Below are 16,567 nucleotides of genomic sequence, written 5' to 3' on the forward strand. Positions count from 1 at the left end.
CCCAAATCCCCCAAATCCATCCCAAAATTCCCAAAATTCCAACCAAAATCCCCAAAATTCCAACAAAAACCCCCAAAATCCCCAAAATTCCAGCCAAAATTCCTAAAATTCCAACAAAAAACCCCAAAATCCCCAAAATTCCAGCCAAAATTGCCCCAAAAAATGGCCCCAAACCCATCAAAAACCCCAAAATCGCCCCAAAAAACGGCCCCAAATCCTCCGAAATCCATCCCAAAATCCCCAAAATTCCAACCAAAATTCCCAAAATTCCAACCAAAATTCCCAAAATTCCAACAAAAAAACCCCAAAATCCCCAAAATTCCAGCCAAAATCGCCCCAAAAAATGGCCCCAAACCCATCAAAAACCCCAAAATCGCCCCAAAAAACGGCCCCAACCCCCCCCAATTTATCCCAAATCCCCCCAAATCCATCCCAAAATTCCCAAAATTCCAACCAAAATTCCCAAAATTCCAACAAAAAAACCCCAAAATTCCCAAAATTCCAACCAAAATCACCCTAAAAAACAGCCCCAACCCCCCCAAATTTATTCCAAATCCCCCCAAATCCATCCCAAAATTCCCAAATTTTCCCAAAATCGCCCAAATTTGGGGTCTCACCTTTTTGGGGTCCGCTGAGCCCCCCCGGGAGGCAGCGGCCCCCCCCGTTTTGCCCCCCAAAAGCGCACCTGAGACCCCCAAACTCCCCCCAAAAATCACCCAAAAAATCACCCAAAATTGCCTCAAATCCCCCCAAAATTGCCCAAATTTTCCCAAAATCCCCCAAATTTGGGGTCTCACCTTTTTGGGGTCCACTGAGCCCCCCCGGGAGGCAGCGACCCCCCCCGTTTTGCCCCCCAAAACCCCCCCAAATCCCCCAAAAATCCCCCCAAAAATCACCCAAAAATCACCCAAAATTGCCTCAAATCCCCCCAAAATTGCCCAAATTTCCCCAAAATCCCCCAAATTTGGGGTCTCACCTTTTTGGGGTCCGCTGAGCCCCCCCGGGAGGCACCGACCCCCCCCGTTTTGCCCCCCAAAAGCGCACCTGAGACCCCCCAAACCCCCAAAAATCACCCAAAAAATCACCCAAAAATCACCGAAATCCCCCCAAAATTGCCCAAATTTTCCCAAAATCCCCCAAATTTGGGGTCTCACCTTTTTGGGGTCCGCTGAGCCCCCCCGGGAGGCAGCGACGCCCCCCGTTTTGCCCCCCAAAACCCCCCCAAATCCCCCTCAAAACCCCCAAAAATCACCCAAAAAATCACCCAAAATTCACCCAAAAATCACCGAAATCCCCCCAAAATTGCCCAAATTTTCCCAAAATCCCCCAAATTTGGGGTCTCACCTTTTTGGGGTCCGCTGAGCCCCCCCGGGAGGCAGCGGCCCCCCCCGTTTTGCCCCCCAAAACCCCCCCAAATCCCCCCCAAAATCCCCCAAAAATCACCCAAAAATCACCCAAAAATCACCGAAATCCCCCCAAAATTCCCCAAATTGACCCAAAATCGCCCAAATTTGGGGTCTCACCTTTTTGGGGTCCGCTGAGCCCCCCCGGGAGGCAGCGGCCCCCCCCGTTTTGCCCCCCAAAAGCGCACCTGAGACCCCCAAAATCCCCCCAAAAATCACCCCAAAAATCCCCCAAAAATCACCCAAAAAATCACCGAAATCCCCCCAAAATTGCCCAAATTTTCCCAAAATCCCCCAAATTTGGGGTCTCACCTTTTTGGGGTCCGCTGAGCCCCCCCGGGAGGCATCGACCCCCCCCGTTTTACCCCCCAAAAGCGCACGTGAGACCCCCAAACCCCCCCAAAAATCCCCCAAAAAATCACCCAAAATTGCCTCAAATCCCCCCAAAATTGCCCAAATTTTCCCAAAATCGCCCAAATTTGGGGTCTCACCTTTTTGGGGTCCACTGAGCCCCCCCGGGAGGCAGCGACCCCCCCCGTTTTGCCCCCCAAAAGCGCACCTGAGACCCCCAAACCCCCCCAAAAATCCCCCCAAAATCCCCCAAAAAATCCCCCAAAAATCACCGAAATCCCCCCAAAATTGCCCAAATTTTCCCAAAATCGCCCAAATTTGGGGTCTCACCTTTTTGGGGTCCGCTGAGCCCCCCCGGGAGGCAGCGGCCCCCCCCGTTTTGCCCCCCAAAAGCGCACCTGAGACCCCCAAACCCCCAAAAATCCCCCCAAATTCCATCTCAAACCCCCCTGAGCCCCCCCAAAATCCCCCCTGAGCCCCCCAAATCCCCCCAAATTCCCCCCAAATTCCCCCTGAGACCCCCAAAAATCCCCCAAATCCCCCCAAATCCCCCCTGAGCCCCCCCAAATCCCCCAAACCCTCCCCAAAATCCCCCCCTGAGCCCCCCCAAATCCCCAAAAATCCCCCAAAAATCCCCCAAAAAATCCCCAAAAATCACCCAAAATTGCCTCAAATTAATCAAAACACCCCAAAATCGCCCAAATTTGGGGTCTCACCTTTTTGGGGTCCACTGAGCCCCCCCGGGAGGCAGCGACCCCCCCCGTTTTGCCCCCCAAAAGCGCACCTGAGACCCCCAAAATCCCCAAAAATCACCCAAAAATCACCAAAAAATCACCGAAATCCCCCCAAAATCGCCCAAATTTTCCCAAAATCGCCCAAATTTGGGGTCTCACCTTTTTGGGGTCCGCTGAGCCCCCCCGGGAGGCACCGACCCCCCCCCGTTTTGCCCCCCAAAAGCGCACCTGAGACCCCCCAAACCCCCCCCAAAATCCATCCAAAACCCCCCAAACCCCCCCAAAAATCCCCCCAAAAATCACCCAAATCCCCCCTGAGCCCCCCCAAATCCCCCCAAATTCCCCCCAAATTCTCCCTGAGACCCCCAAAAATCCCCCAAATCCCCCCAAATCCCCCCTGAGCCCCCCAAAATCCCCCCAAACCCTCCCCAAAATCCCCCCCTGAGCCCCCCCAAACCCCCAAAAATCCCCCAAAAATCCCCCAAAAAATCACCCAAAATCGCCTCAAATTAATCAAAACCCCCCAAAATCCCCCAAATTTGGGGTCTCACCTTTTTGGGGTCCACTGAGCCCCCCCGGGAGGCAGCGACCCCCCCCGTTTTGCCCCCCAAAAGCGCACCAGCCGCAGCGGGGTCTCCTCAGGCACTGCGAGCACCTCGAAGCCCCCCCGCAATCGGGGGAGGGGCAGCGCTCCCAGACCCCTCCCCCACCCCCAGCGTTGGGGGAGGGGGGTGGGGGAGGGGAGGGGACCCCCCAAAATCCGGGGAGCCCCGTGGATGCCCCTCCCCCACCGCGGAGGAGGAGGCCGCAGCCGCCGGTGAGGCAGAGGAGGGGGGCGAAGCTGGGGCTGAGGCACTGGAATGGAAAGGGTTAAAAAAAATTTTTGGTGAGTTTTGGGGTGGAAAAAAGGGGAAAATTGGGAATTTTTTGAGGTGGGAAAAGGGGAAAAAAACCTAAAAAAAGGTTGAAAGAGGCAAAAAAAAATAATAGAAAATAAAAGAGAAAAATGCTGGGAAAATGAAATAAAAAAATGAAAAAAAATTCCTCAAAACATCTCATAAAAAATCCTAAAAAATCCTAAAAAATGGGAAAAAAATCCTAAAAATAATCCCCAAGAAATTAAAAAAAATAAGGAGAAAAAAAATTCTGGAAAACCCTAAAAAATCCTAAAAAAATCCTAAAAAAACCTCTAAAAAATCCTTAAAAAATCACCAAAAAAATCCTAAAAAAGTTCTAAAAAATCCTAAAAAAACCCTTAAAAAATAAAAAAAAATCCTAAAAAAAACCTCCTAAAAAATCCTTAAAAATCCGAAAAAAGAATCCTTAAAAAATCCTAAAAAAACCTGAAAAAATTCCTGGAAAAATTCTAAAAAAATCCTAAAAAAATCCTTTAAAAATCCTAAAAAAACCCCGTAAAAATCATAAAAAATCACCTAAAAATCACCCAAAAAAATCCCCAAATGGTTCAGAAAAAGGTTGGGAAAGGTAGAAAAAAATGATAAAAGAGAATAAAAAAAAAATGCTGGAAAATAAAAATAAAACCTGGAAAAAATCTGGAAAAAATTTCTCAAAACGTTCCGTAAAAAATTCCTAAAAAATCCTAAAATAACCTAAAAAAAATCCCCCAAAAATAATAAAAAACGCCCCGAAAAAATTCCTGAAAAAACCCTAAAAAACCCTAAAAAAATCTGAAAAAACCCCTAAAAAATCCTAAAAAAAAATCCTTAAAAAATCCCCAAAAAACCTGAAAAAATTCCTAAAAAAATTTCCAAAAAAATCCCTAAAAAATCCTACAAAACCCCATAAAAAATCCTAAAAAATCCTAAAAAATCCTAAAAAAATCCTTTAAAAGCACAAAAAAAATCCTAAAAAATCCCTAAAAAATCCTAAAAAAACCCCAAAAATACCAATAAAAAATTCTAAAAAAATCCTTAAAAAATCCTTTAAAAATCTTTAAAAAAAATATTAAAAAAATCCATAAAAAATCTTTAAAAAATCTTTAAAAAATCCTAAAAAAATCCTTAAAAAAATCCTAAAAAATCCTTTAAAAATCCTTAAAAAATCCTTAAAAAATCCTTAAAAAAATCTTAAAAAAATCCTGAAAAAATTCCTAAAAAAATCCTGAAAAATCCCGAAAAAAATCCAAAAAAATCCTAAAAAACCCCATAAAAAAATCCTAAAAAATCCTAAAAAAATCCTTAAAAAATTCTTAAAAAACCTTTAAAAAATCCAAAAAAAATCCAAAAAAAATCCAAAAAAAATCCGAAAAAAATCCAAAAAAAATCCAAAAAAAATCCAAAAAAAACCCTAAAAAAATTCCAAAAATTCCCAAAAAAACCCCAAATATTCCCCAAAATTTCCCAGCTCACCTGTTTGAGCCCCACGCTCCAGAGGCAGTGCTGCCAGCCCCCATCGGCGCCGGCCGAGCCCAGGCAGGTGTGACAGGTGAGATGAAAACACCCTGAAATCACCCTGAAAACACCCTAAAAACACCCTGAAAAATCCTAAAAAAATCCCAAAAAAACCCGAATAAATCCTCTAAAAATTCCTACAAAAACCCCTAAAAAACCTGAAAAAATTCCTTAAAAAATCCTAAAAAAATCCCTAAAAAATCCTAAAAAAATCCTTAAAAAACCTGAAAAAATTCCTGAAAAAATCCTAAAAAAATCCTTAAAAAATCCCTAAAAAATCCTAAAAAATCCTAAAAAAATCCTTAAAAAATCCTTAAAAAACTTTTAAAAAATAAAAAAAAAATTCTAAAAAAATCCTTAAAAAATCCAAAAAAATCCCGAAAAAATCCTTAAAAAATCCTTAAAAAATCCTAAAAAAATCCTTTAAAAATACAAAAAAAATCCTTAAAAAATCCTTAAAAAATAAAAAAAAAATCTTTAAAAAATCCTAAAAAATCCTAAAAAAATCCTTAAAAAATAAAAAAAAAAATAAAAAAAAACCCCTAAAAAAACCCTAAAAAAATCCTAAAAAATTCCCAAAAAATCCCAAAAAATTCCCAAACCCTTCTAGAATTTTCCCCTGTCTCACCTGTTTGAGCCCCACGCTCCAGAGGCAGTGCTGCCAGCCCCCATCGGCGCCGGCCGAGCCCAGGCAGGTGTGACAGGTGAGATGAAAACACCCTGAAAACACCCTGAAAACACCCTGAAAACACCCTGAAAAATCCTAAAAAAATCCCAAAAAAACCCGAATAAATCCTCTAAAAAATCCTACAAAAACCCCTAAAAAACCTGAAAAAATTCCTTAAAAAATCTCTAAAAAATCCCCTAAAAATCCTAAAAAAATCCTTAAAAAACCTGAAAAAATTCCTGAAAAAATCCTTAAAAAATCCTAAAAAAATCCCTAAAAAATCCTAAAAAATCATAGAAAATCCCCAAAAAAACTGAAAAAATTCCTTAAAAAATCCTAAAAAATCCCCAAAAAAATCGAAAAAAATCCTAAAGAAATCCTTAAAAAATCCTTAAAAAATACAAAAAAAAATCCTTAAAAAATCCCTAAAAAATCCTTAAAAAATCCTGAAAAAATCCTTAAAAAATCCTTAAAAAACCTTTAAAAAATAAAAAAAAATCCAAAAAAATCCAAAAAAAATCCAAAAAAATCCCTAAAAAATCCTAAAAAATCCTTAAAAAATCCTTAAAAAATCTTTAAAAAATCCAAAAAAATCCTAAAAAAATCCCAAAAATTCCCAAAAAAACCCCAAATATTCCCAAAAATTTCCCAGCTCACCTGTTTGAGCCCCACGCTCCAGAGGCAGTGCTGCCAGCCCCCGTCGGCGCCGGCCGAGCCCAGGCAGGTGTGACAGGTGAGCTGCAGGTGACAGGGCCGGGGACAGGGCAGGGGTGGTGATGACACCCTGAAAACACCCTGAAAACACCCTGAAATCACCCTAAAAACACCCTGAAAAATCCTAAAAAAATCCTAAAAAAATCCTAAAAAAATCCCTAAAAAATGCTAAAAAAATCCTTAAAAAACCTGAAAAAATTCCTGAAAAAATCTTTAAAAAATCCCTAAAAAATCCTAAAAAAATCCTAAAAAATCCTTAAAAAATCCTAAAAAAATCCCTAAAAAATCCTTAAAAAATCCCTAAAAAATCATAAAAAAACACTAAAGAAACCCGAAAAAATTCCTGAAAAAATCCTAACAAAATCCTAATAAACCTCTAAAAAATCCTAAAAAAATCCTTAAAAAATCCCAAAAAATCCCTAAAAAATTCTAAAAAATCCTAAAAAAACCCTTAAAAAATCCTTAAAAAAATCCTTAAAAAGTCCTTAAAAAACCTTTAAAAAATAAAAAAAAATCCAAAAAAATTCAAAAAAAAATCCAAAAAAATTCCAAAAAAAATCCAAAATAACCCCTAAAAAAATCCTAAAAAATTCCCAAAAAATCCCAAAAAATTCCCAAACCCTTCTAGAATTTTCCCCTGTCTCACCTGTTTAAGCCCCACGCTCCAGAGGCAGTGCTGCCAGCCCCCGTCGGCGCCGGCCGAGCCCAGGCAGGTGTGACAGGTGAGCTGCAGGTGACAGGGCCGGGGACAGGGCAGGGGCGGCGCCGACTCCACCGGCATCGGGGACACGTTGAGCAGGGAGTGGCTGAAACACGTCCAGTCGTAGCTGGGCTGGACACTCAGGATCCGACGGGTCTCACCTGCACAGGTAAATTCAGGTGAGATCAGGTGAGATCAGGTGAGATCAGGTGAGATGGGACAGGTGAGATTGGACAGGTGAGATGGGACAGGTGAGATCAGGTGGGATCAGGTGGGATCAGGTGAGCAGGGAGTGGCTGAAACACGTCCAGTCGTAGCTGGGCTGCACACTCAGGATCCGACGGGTCTCACCTGCACAGGTGGGATCAGACAGGTGAGATCAGGTGAGATCAGGTGAGATCAGGTGGGATCAGGTGAGATGGGATCAGGTGAGATCAGGTGAGATGGGATCAGGTGAGATGGGATCAGGTGAGATCAGGTGAGATGGGACAGGTGAGATGGGATCAGGTGGGATCAGGTGAGATGGGACAGGTGAGATGGGACAGGTGAGATGGGATCAGGTGAGCAGGGAGTGGCTGAAACACGTCCAGTCATAGCTGGGCTGGACACTCAGGATCCGACGGGTCTCACCTGCACAGGTGAGGTCAGACAGGTGAGATCAGGTGAGATGGGATCAGGTGGGATCAGGTGAGATGGGATCAGCTGAGATCAGGTGAGATCAGGTGAGATGGGATCAGGTGAGATCAGGTGAGATCAGGTGAGATGGGATCAGGTGAGATCAGGTGAGATCAGGTGAGATGGGATCAGCTGAGATCAGGTGAGATCAGGTGAGATGGGATCAGGTGAGATCAGGTGAGATCAGGTGAGATGGGATCAGCTGAGATCAGGTGAGATCAGGTGAGATGGGATCAGGTGAGATGGGATCAGGTGAGCAGGGAGTGGCTGAAACACGTCCAGTCGTAGCTGGGCTGGACACTCAGGATCCGACGGGTCTCACCTGGACAGGTAAATTCAGACAGGTGAGGTCAGGTGAGATGGGATCAGGTGAGATCAGGTGGGATTGGACAGGTGAGATGGGATCAGGTGAGATCAGGTGAGATCAGGTGAGATCAGGTGAGATGGGATCAGATGAGATCAGGTGGGATCAGGTGAGATGGGACAGGTGAGATGGGATCAGGTGAGATGGGATCAGGTGAGCAGGGAGTGGCTGAAACACGTCCAGGATGGGACAGGTGGGATCAGGTGAGATGGGATCAGGTGAGATCAGGTGAGATCAGGTGAGATGGGACAGGTGAGATGGGATCAGGTGGGATCAGGTGAGATCAGGTGGGACAGGTGAGATGGGATCAGGTGAGCAGGGAGTGGCTGAAACACGTCCAGTCATAGCTGGGCTGCACGCTCAGGATCTGACGGGTCTCACCTGCACAGGTGAGGTCAGACAGGTGAGATCAGGTTGGAACAGGTGGGATCAGGTGAGATGGGATCAGGTGGGATCAGGTGAGATCAGGTGGGATCAGGTGAGATTGGAGAGGTGAGATCAGGTGGGATCAGGTGGGATCAGGTGAGATCAGGTGAGATCAGGTGAGATTGGACAGGTGAGATCAGGTGGGATCAGGTGGGATCAGGTGAGATCAGGTGAGATCAGGTGGGATCAGGTAAGATCAGGTGGGATCAGGTGGGATCAGGTGAGCAAACCCCCCCAAAATCCCCAAAAAAATCCCCAGAAAAATCTGAAAAAATTCCCCAAAAATTCTCAAAAATATCCCCAAAAAATCTCAAGAAATTCTGAAAAATTCCCCAAGAAAGCTCAAAAACTCTCAAAAAATTCCCAAAAAATCTTCAAAAAATCACAAAAAATCCATTAAAAAAATCTCAAAAAAGTCCCCAAAATGTCTGAAAAAATCCCCCCAAAAAATCCTCCAAAAAACCCCCCCCCAAAAAAAAAATCCCCAAAAAATCCCCAAAAATCATAAAAAATTCAAAAAAAATTCCCCAAAAAAATCCCAAAAAATCCATTAAAAATCCCCCAAAATCCATTAAAAAAATCCAAACTAATCCAAAAAAATCCATTAAAAAGCCATAAAAAAATCCCCAAAAATCCTAAAAAAAATAAAAAAAATCCCCAAAAAATCCCCCAAAAATCTAAAAAAAATCCCCCAAAAATCCCAAAAATTCCCTAAAAATATCCCAAAAAATCTCAAAAAAATCCCCAAAAAATCCCCAAAAAATTCCCAAAAAAATCCCAAAAAATCACCAAAAAATTCCCAAAAAATTCCCCAAAACTTTGGAATTTTTTTCCCACCTGTCCTCTTGAACTGGCGCGTCCACATGCATCGTCCCGCGGCGGCGCAGCGCGGACAATCCGGGGCTCCCAAATCCCCAAAAGATACCCAAAAAATCCCCAAAAAATCAAAAAAAAATCACCAAAAAAAATCCCAAAAAATCCCCAAAAAATCCCAAATTTTCCCCAAAAATCTAAAAAAATCCCCAAAAAATCCGTAAAAAAACCCTAAAATAGTCCCCAAAAATCCATTAAAAAATCCCTAAAAATCATCCGAAAATCACAAAAAAATCACAAAAAAATCACAAAAAAATCCTAAAAAAATCCCAAAAAATCACCAAAAAATCCGTAAAAAAAATTCTAAAATAGTCCCCAAAAATCCATTAAAAAATCCCTAAAAATCATCCGAAAATGCCAAAAAAATCACCAAAATAATCACAAAAAATGCCCCAAAAAATCCCCAAAAAATCCCAAAAAATTCCCGAAAAATCTCAAAAAATTCCCAAAAAATCCCCAAAAAATCCTCACAAAAAATAAAAAAAAATCCCAAAAAATTCCCAAAAAATCCCCAAAAAATCCTCAAAAAAATCCCCAAAAAATCCCAAAAAATTCCCAAAAAATCCTCAAAAAAATCCCCAAAAATTCCCAAAAATTCCAAAAAAAATCCCCAAAAAATCCCAAAAATTCCCTAAAAAAATCCCAAAAAAATCCCCCAAAAATCTAAAAAAAATCTAAAAAAATCCCCAAAAATTCCCAAAAAAATCTCAAAAAAATCACAAAAAATCCCCCCAAAAAATCCAAAAAAATTCCCAAAAAATCCCCAAAAAATCTCAAAAAATTCCCAAAAAATCTCAAAAAATTCCCAAAAAATCCCCAAAAAATCTCAAAAAAATCTCAAATAAATCCCCAAAAAATCCCCCAAAAAATCTAAAAAAAATCCCAAAAAAATCCCAAAAAATCCCAAAAAAATCCCCAAAAAATCCATAAAAAAATCTCAAAAAAATCCTAAAAATTCCCAAATTTTTCCCAAATTTTCCCCAATTTTTTCCCGAAACTTTGGAATTTTTTTCCCACCTGTCCTCTTGAACTGGCGCGTCCACATGCATCGTCCCGCGGCGGCGCAGCGCGGACAATCCGGGGCTCCCAAAAATCCCCAAAAAATCCCCAAAAAATCCCCCCAAAATCCCAAAAATTCCCTAAAAATATCCCAAAAAAATCCCCAAAAAATCCCAAAAAAATCCAAAAAAATCCCCAAAAAATCTAAAAAAATCCCAAAAAAATCCGTAAAAAAATCTAAAATAGTCCCAAAAAATCCATTAAAAAAATCCCTAAAAATCATCCAAAAATGACAAAAAAATCACAAAAAAATCACAAAAAAATCCTAAAAAAATCCCAAAAAATCCTCAAAAAAATCCCCAAAAAATCCCAAAAAATTCCCAAAAATTCCAAAAAAAATCCCCAAAAAATCCAAAAAAATCCCCAAAAATTCCCCCAAAAATCCATTAAAAATCCCCCCAAAAAATCACAAAAAAAACCATAAAAAATCTAAATAAAATCAAAAAAAAATCCAAAAAAATTCCCAAAAAATCCCCCAAAAAATCCCCCCAAAATCCTAAAAATTCCCCCAAAAATCCATAAAAAATCCCCCAAAAAATCTCAAAAAAATCCCAAAAAAATCACAAAAAATCCCCAAAAAAATCCCAAAAAACCACCAAAAAATCCCAAATTTTCCCCAAATTTTCCCCAATTTTTTCCCAAAACTTTGGGAATTTTTTTCCCACCTGTCCTCTTGAACTGGCGCGTCCACATGCAGCGTCCCGCGGCGGCGCAGCGCGGACAATCCGGGGCTCCCAAATCCCCAAAAAATCCCCCAAAAAATCCCCAAAAAATCCCAAAAAAATCACAAAAAAATCCAAAAAATTCCCCAAAAATCTCAAAAAATCCCCCAAAAATCCCCAAAAAATTCCACAAAAAAATCTCCAAAAAATCCATTAAAAACCAAAAAAAAATCAAAAAAATCCTCAAAAAATCTCAGAAAAATCCCCAAAAAATCTCCAAAAAAATCACAAAAAATCCCCAAAATATTAAAAAAAAAATCCCCCCAAAATCCCAAAAAATCTCAAAAAAATCCCTGAAAAATCACTAAAAATCCATTAAAAAATCACAAAAAAAATCTCCAAAAATAAAAAAAAATCCATTAAATATTCCAAAAAAATTCCAAAAAAATCCGAAAAAATCCCCAAAAAATCCCAAAATAATCCCAAAAAATCCTCGAAAAATCCCCAAAAAATCCTAAAAAATCTCAAAAAAATCCCCCAAAAAATCAAAAAAAAATCCAAAAAAATCCCAAAAAATTCCCAAATTTCCCCCGAATTTTCCCCAAATTTTCCCCAAAAAATTCCCAATTTTTCCCTCACCTGTCCTCTTGAACTGGCGCGTCCACATGCATCGTCCCGCGGCGGCGCAGCGCGGACAATCCGGGGCTCCGCAGGCGGCCTCGGAGCAGTTTTGGGGAGCGAAGATTTCCCGTTGGTTGATGCGACAATCGTTCTCGCGCCGGCAGCTGCCGCCCGCGCCGATGCACGCGCCCTCGGGACAGTTCGTGCACCACTTGCAGCTGGGAGGTGCCTGAATGGGGAAAATGGGGGAAAAAATGGGAATTTTGGTAAAAAAATGGAATTTTTTGGCTTTTTTTTGGTGAAAAAATGAAGTTTTTCGGTGAAAAAATGGGATTTTTATGGTGTTTTTTGGTGGAAAAATGAGATTTTTTGGTGGAAAAATGAGATTTTTTGGTGAAAAAATGGGATTTTTGTGGGGTTTTTTTCGGTGGAAAAATGGGATTTTTTGGTGGAAAAATGGGAATTTTTTGGGAAAAAATGGGATTTTTATGGGCTTTTTTTGCAGAAAAAATGGGATTTTTGGTTTTTTTTTTGGTGAAAAAATGGAATTTTTTGGCTATTTTTTGGTGAAAAAATGGGATTTTTATGGGGTTTTTTTGGTTGAAAAATGGGATTTTTCGGTGAAAAAATGGGATTTTTATGGGGTTTTTTGGTGGAAAAATGGGTTTTTTTGTGGTTTTTTTTGTGAAAAAATGGGATTTTTATGGGGTTTTTTGGTGAAAAAATGGGATTTTTTAGGCTTTTTTTTTGGTGAAGAAATGGGATTTTTTTGGTGGAAAAATGGGATTTTTATGGGATTTTTTGGTGGAAAAATGGGAATTTTTGGGCTTTTTTTTGGAGAAAAAATGAAGTTTTTCGGTGAAAAAATGGGATTTTTATGGGTTTTTTTTCAGTGGAAAAATGGGATTTTTTGGTGGAAATATGGGAATTTTTGTGAGGTTATTTGGTGAAAAAATGGGATTTTTATGGCTTTTTTTGGTAGAAAAATGGGATTTTTCAGTGAAAAAATGGGATTTTTATGGGCTTTTTTTTGGTTGAAAAATGGGAATTTTTGGGCTTTTTTTCGGTGAGAAAATGAGCTTTTTTGGTGAAAAAATGGGATTTTTATGGGGTTTTTTTGGTGGAAAAATGGGAATTTTTGGGCTTTTTTTCGGTGAGAAAATGAGCTTTTTTGGTGAAAAAATGGGATTTTTATGGGGTTTTTTTGGTGGAAAAATGGGATTTTTTGGTGAAAAAATGGATTTTTTGTGGGTTTTTTTTGGTGAAAAAAAGGGATTTTTATGGGGTTATTTGGTGAAAAAAAGGCAAATTTTTTGGTGTAAAAATGGAATTTTTGGGCTTTTTTTGTGAAAAAATAGGATTTTTTGCTGAAAAAAATGGTTTTTTTTTGGTTGAAAAATGGGATTTTTGGGGTTTTTTTTTTAGGAAAAAAAAATGGGATTTTGGGTTTTTTTTTGGTGTAAATTGGGGTTTCTGGCAGCGGCGCCGATGCAGCGCCCTCGGGACAGTTCGTGCACCACTTGCAGCTGGGAGGAGCCTGGGGAGGGGTTTTGGGGGAAAAAAGAGAATTTTTGGTGAAAAAATGGGAATTTTTGGTGGAAAAATGGATTTTTTGTGGATTTTTTCAGTGAAAAAATGAGGTTTTTCGGCAAAAAAATGTATTTTTTGTGGATTTTTTTAGGAGAAAAATGAGATTTTTGTGGGGTTTTTTTGGTGGAAAAATGGGATTTTTTTGGGAAAAAATGGGATTTTTGTGGTTTTTTTTGGTGAAAAAATGGGATTTTTTGGGGGAAAAAATGGGATTTTTGTGGGTTTTTTTTGGTGGAAAAATGGGATTTTTATGGGGTTTTTTTGGTTAAAAAATGAGGTTTTTCAGTGAAAAATGGGATTTTTATGGGTTTTTTTGGTGAAAAAATGGGAATTTTGTGGGTTTTTTTTGGGTGGAAAAATGGGATTTTTGGGTGGAAAAATGGGATTTTTATGGGGTTTTTTCAGTGAAAAAATAGGGGTTTTTGGTGAAAAAATTGAATTTTTGTGGGTTGTTTTCAGTGAAAAAAATGGAATTTTTGGTCTTTTTTTCAGTGAAAAAATGAGGTTTTTCGGCAAAAAAATGGATTTTTTTAGGGATTTTTTTAGTGGAAAAATGAGATTTTTATGGGGTTTTCTCACTGAAAAAATGGGATTTTTTGGTGGAAAAACGGATTTTTTGTGGATTTTTTTGGTGAAAAAATGGGGGTTTTTGGTGAAAAAAAGGGATTTTTATGGGTTTTTTTGGTGAAAAAATGGGAATTTTTCTGCGTTTTTTTTTGTGAAAAAATGAGGGGTTTTGGTGGAAAAATGGGATTTTTATGGGGTTTTTTGGTGAAAAAATGGATTTTTTGTAGGTTTTTTTGGTGAAAAAATGGGATTTTTATGGGGTTTTTTGGGGAAAAAATGGATTTTTTGTAGGTTTTTTTGGTGAAAAAATGGGATTTTTATGGGTTTTTTTGTTGAAAAAATGGGATTTTTGGGGGGAAAAAATGGGATTTTTTGGTAAAAAAATGGGATTTTTTTGGTTTTTTTTTGGTGGAAAAATGGGATTTTTGATGGTGAAAAAAATGGGAATTTTTGGTGAAAAAATGGGATTTTTTGGTGAAAAAATGGGATTTTTTGGTGAAAAAATGGATTTTTGTGGGTTTTTTTCGGAGAAAAAATGGGATTTTTATGGGGTTATTTGGTGAAAAAATGGGATTTTTGGGGGATATTTTTGGGCTGTTTTTTGGGTATTTTGGGATATTTTGGGGGCTTTTTTTTGGCTGTTTTTGGGGTATTTTTTGGCTGTTTTTGGGGTGGTTTTGGGCTGTTTTGGGGTTGTTTTTTGAGCTGTTTTGGGGTGGTTTTGGGCTGTTTTGGGGTTGTTTTTTAGGCTGGTTTTGGGGTATTTTGGGGGTATTTTTGGGCTATTTTTGGGTTGTTTTTGGGGCATTTTTAGGATATTTTGGGGGGTATTTTTGGGGCATTTTTGGGCTATTTTTGGGGGTATTTTTGGGCTGTTTTTGGGATATTTTGGGGCTGGTTTTGGGCTGTTTTTGGGCTGTTTTTGGGCTGTTTTTGGGCTGTTTTTGGGATATTTTTGGGCTGTTTTTGGGATATTTTTGGGCTGTTTTTGGGGTATTTTGGGGCATTTTTGGGGCATTTCTGGGATATTTTTGGGGATATTTTTGGGTTGGTTTTGGGATATTTTGGGGGGTATTTTCAGGGTATTTTCAGGCTGGTTTTGGGGTATTTTGGGTCGTTTTTGGGCTGTTTTTGGGATATTTTGGGGGGTGTTTTCAGGGTATTTTCAGGCTGTTTTTGGGGCATTTCTGGGATATTTTGGGGGGTGTTTTCAGGCTGTTTTTGGGGTATTTTGGGTCGTTTTTGGGGCATTTCTGGGATATTTTGAGGGATATTTTGAGGGTATTTTCAGGCTGGTTTTGGGGTAATTTTGGGCTGTTTTTGGGATATTTTGGGGCTGTTTTTGGGATATTTTTGGGCTGTTTTTGGGCTGTTTTTGGGGTATTATGGGGCTGTTTTTTGGGCTGTTTTTAGGGTATTTTGGGGGATATTTTTGGGCTGGTTTGGGGATATTTTGGGGGGTGTTTTCAGGGTATTTTCAGGTTGCTTTTGGGGTATTTTGGGTCGTTTTTGGGGCATTTCTGGGATATTTTGGGGGGTGTTTTCAGGGTATTTTCAGGCTGTTTTTGGGGTATTTTTGGGCTGTTTTTGGGGTATTTTGGGGCTGTTTTTTGGCTGTTTTTGGGGTATTTTGGAGCGTTTTTGGGGCATTTCTGGGATATTTTGGGGGATATTTTTGGGCTGGTTTTGGGATATTTTGGGGGGGTATTTTCAGGGTATTTTCAGGCCATTTTTGGGGTATTTTGGGTCGTTTTTGGGGCATTTCTGGGATATTTTGGGGGGTGTCTTCAGGGTATTTTCAGGCTGTTTTTGGGATATTTTGGGGGGTATTTTCAGGCTGTTTTTGGGGCATTTCTGGGATATTTTGGGGGGTATTTTCAGGCTGTTTTTGGGGTATTTTGGGGCGTTTTTGGGGCATTTCTGGGATATTTTGGGGGGTATTTTCAGGCTGTTTTTGGGGTATTTTGGGGGGTGTTTTCAGGCTGTTTTTGGGGTATTTTGGGGCGTTTTTGGGGGTCTCACCGAGCCCCCCAGGGGGTGCTGGGCCAGGCATTCGCTGCAGCTCCGGAGCCGCCGGCACTCGAGGGGGTCCCGTGGGGAGGGGGCGCAGGGGGAGGGGATGGGGGAGCACCCCAACCTGTGGGGGTCATTTACATATCATTTACATCTCATTTGCATCTAATTTGCATACATTAACATCTCATTTGCATCCCCATAACGACCCAGAAACCCCCCAAAAAAATCCGCCCCAAATTCCCCCCAAACCTCCCCAAAATCCACCCCCAGGACCCTCTGATTTCTCCCCAAATCCCCTCAAAATTCCTGAATTTTCCCCCCCTAAATTCCCAATTTTTCCCCCTCAAAATTCCCAAATTTCCCCCTCAAAATTCCTCATTTTCCCCCCCCAAAATTCCCAATTTTTCCCATCAAAATTCCCCAAAATTCCCAAATTTTCTCCCCCAAAATCCCGATTTTTTCCCAAATTTTTCCCATTTTTCCCCCAGATTTTCCCGATTTTATCCCAAATTTTCCCAATTTCTCCCCAAATTTATCCCCAAATCCCCCCAAAATCCGGATTTCCCCCCCCAAAATCCCAATTTCCCCCCCCAACCCCCCCAAAATCGCGGTTTTTCCCCAAATTTTCCCATTTTTTCCCCAAATTTTCTCCTTTTTTCCCAAAATTTTCTCTTTTTTCCCAAATTTTCCCAATTTCTCCCCAAATCCCCCCAAAATCTCAATTTCCCCCCAAA

General features: G+C 40.2%; 1 protein-coding gene across 1 annotated transcript in view; it reads right to left on the minus strand.

Annotated features, from left to right (window-relative positions):
- Positions 1 to 16,567, minus strand: part of MEGF8 (multiple EGF like domains 8) — an 86,058-nt gene that overhangs the window by 1,843 nt on the left and 67,648 nt on the right. The window contains exons 14-18 of the mRNA XM_058860034.1: positions 15,840 to 15,954; positions 11,679 to 11,889; positions 6,927 to 7,141; positions 6,224 to 6,304; positions 3,280 to 3,343 (exon numbers count right to left, since the gene is read on the minus strand). Of these exons, the coding sequence (XP_058716017.1) occupies positions 3,280 to 3,343; positions 6,224 to 6,304; positions 6,927 to 7,141; positions 11,679 to 11,889; positions 15,840 to 15,954 (686 nt within the window). The remainder of the gene's footprint in view (positions 1 to 3,279; positions 3,344 to 6,223; positions 6,305 to 6,926; positions 7,142 to 11,678; positions 11,890 to 15,839; positions 15,955 to 16,567) is intronic.

Source organism: Poecile atricapillus, chromosome 32, assembly GCF_030490865.1.
Source record: "Poecile atricapillus isolate bPoeAtr1 chromosome 32, bPoeAtr1.hap1, whole genome shotgun sequence".
NCBI classification, from domain to species: domain Eukaryota; kingdom Metazoa; phylum Chordata; class Aves; order Passeriformes; family Paridae; genus Poecile; species Poecile atricapillus.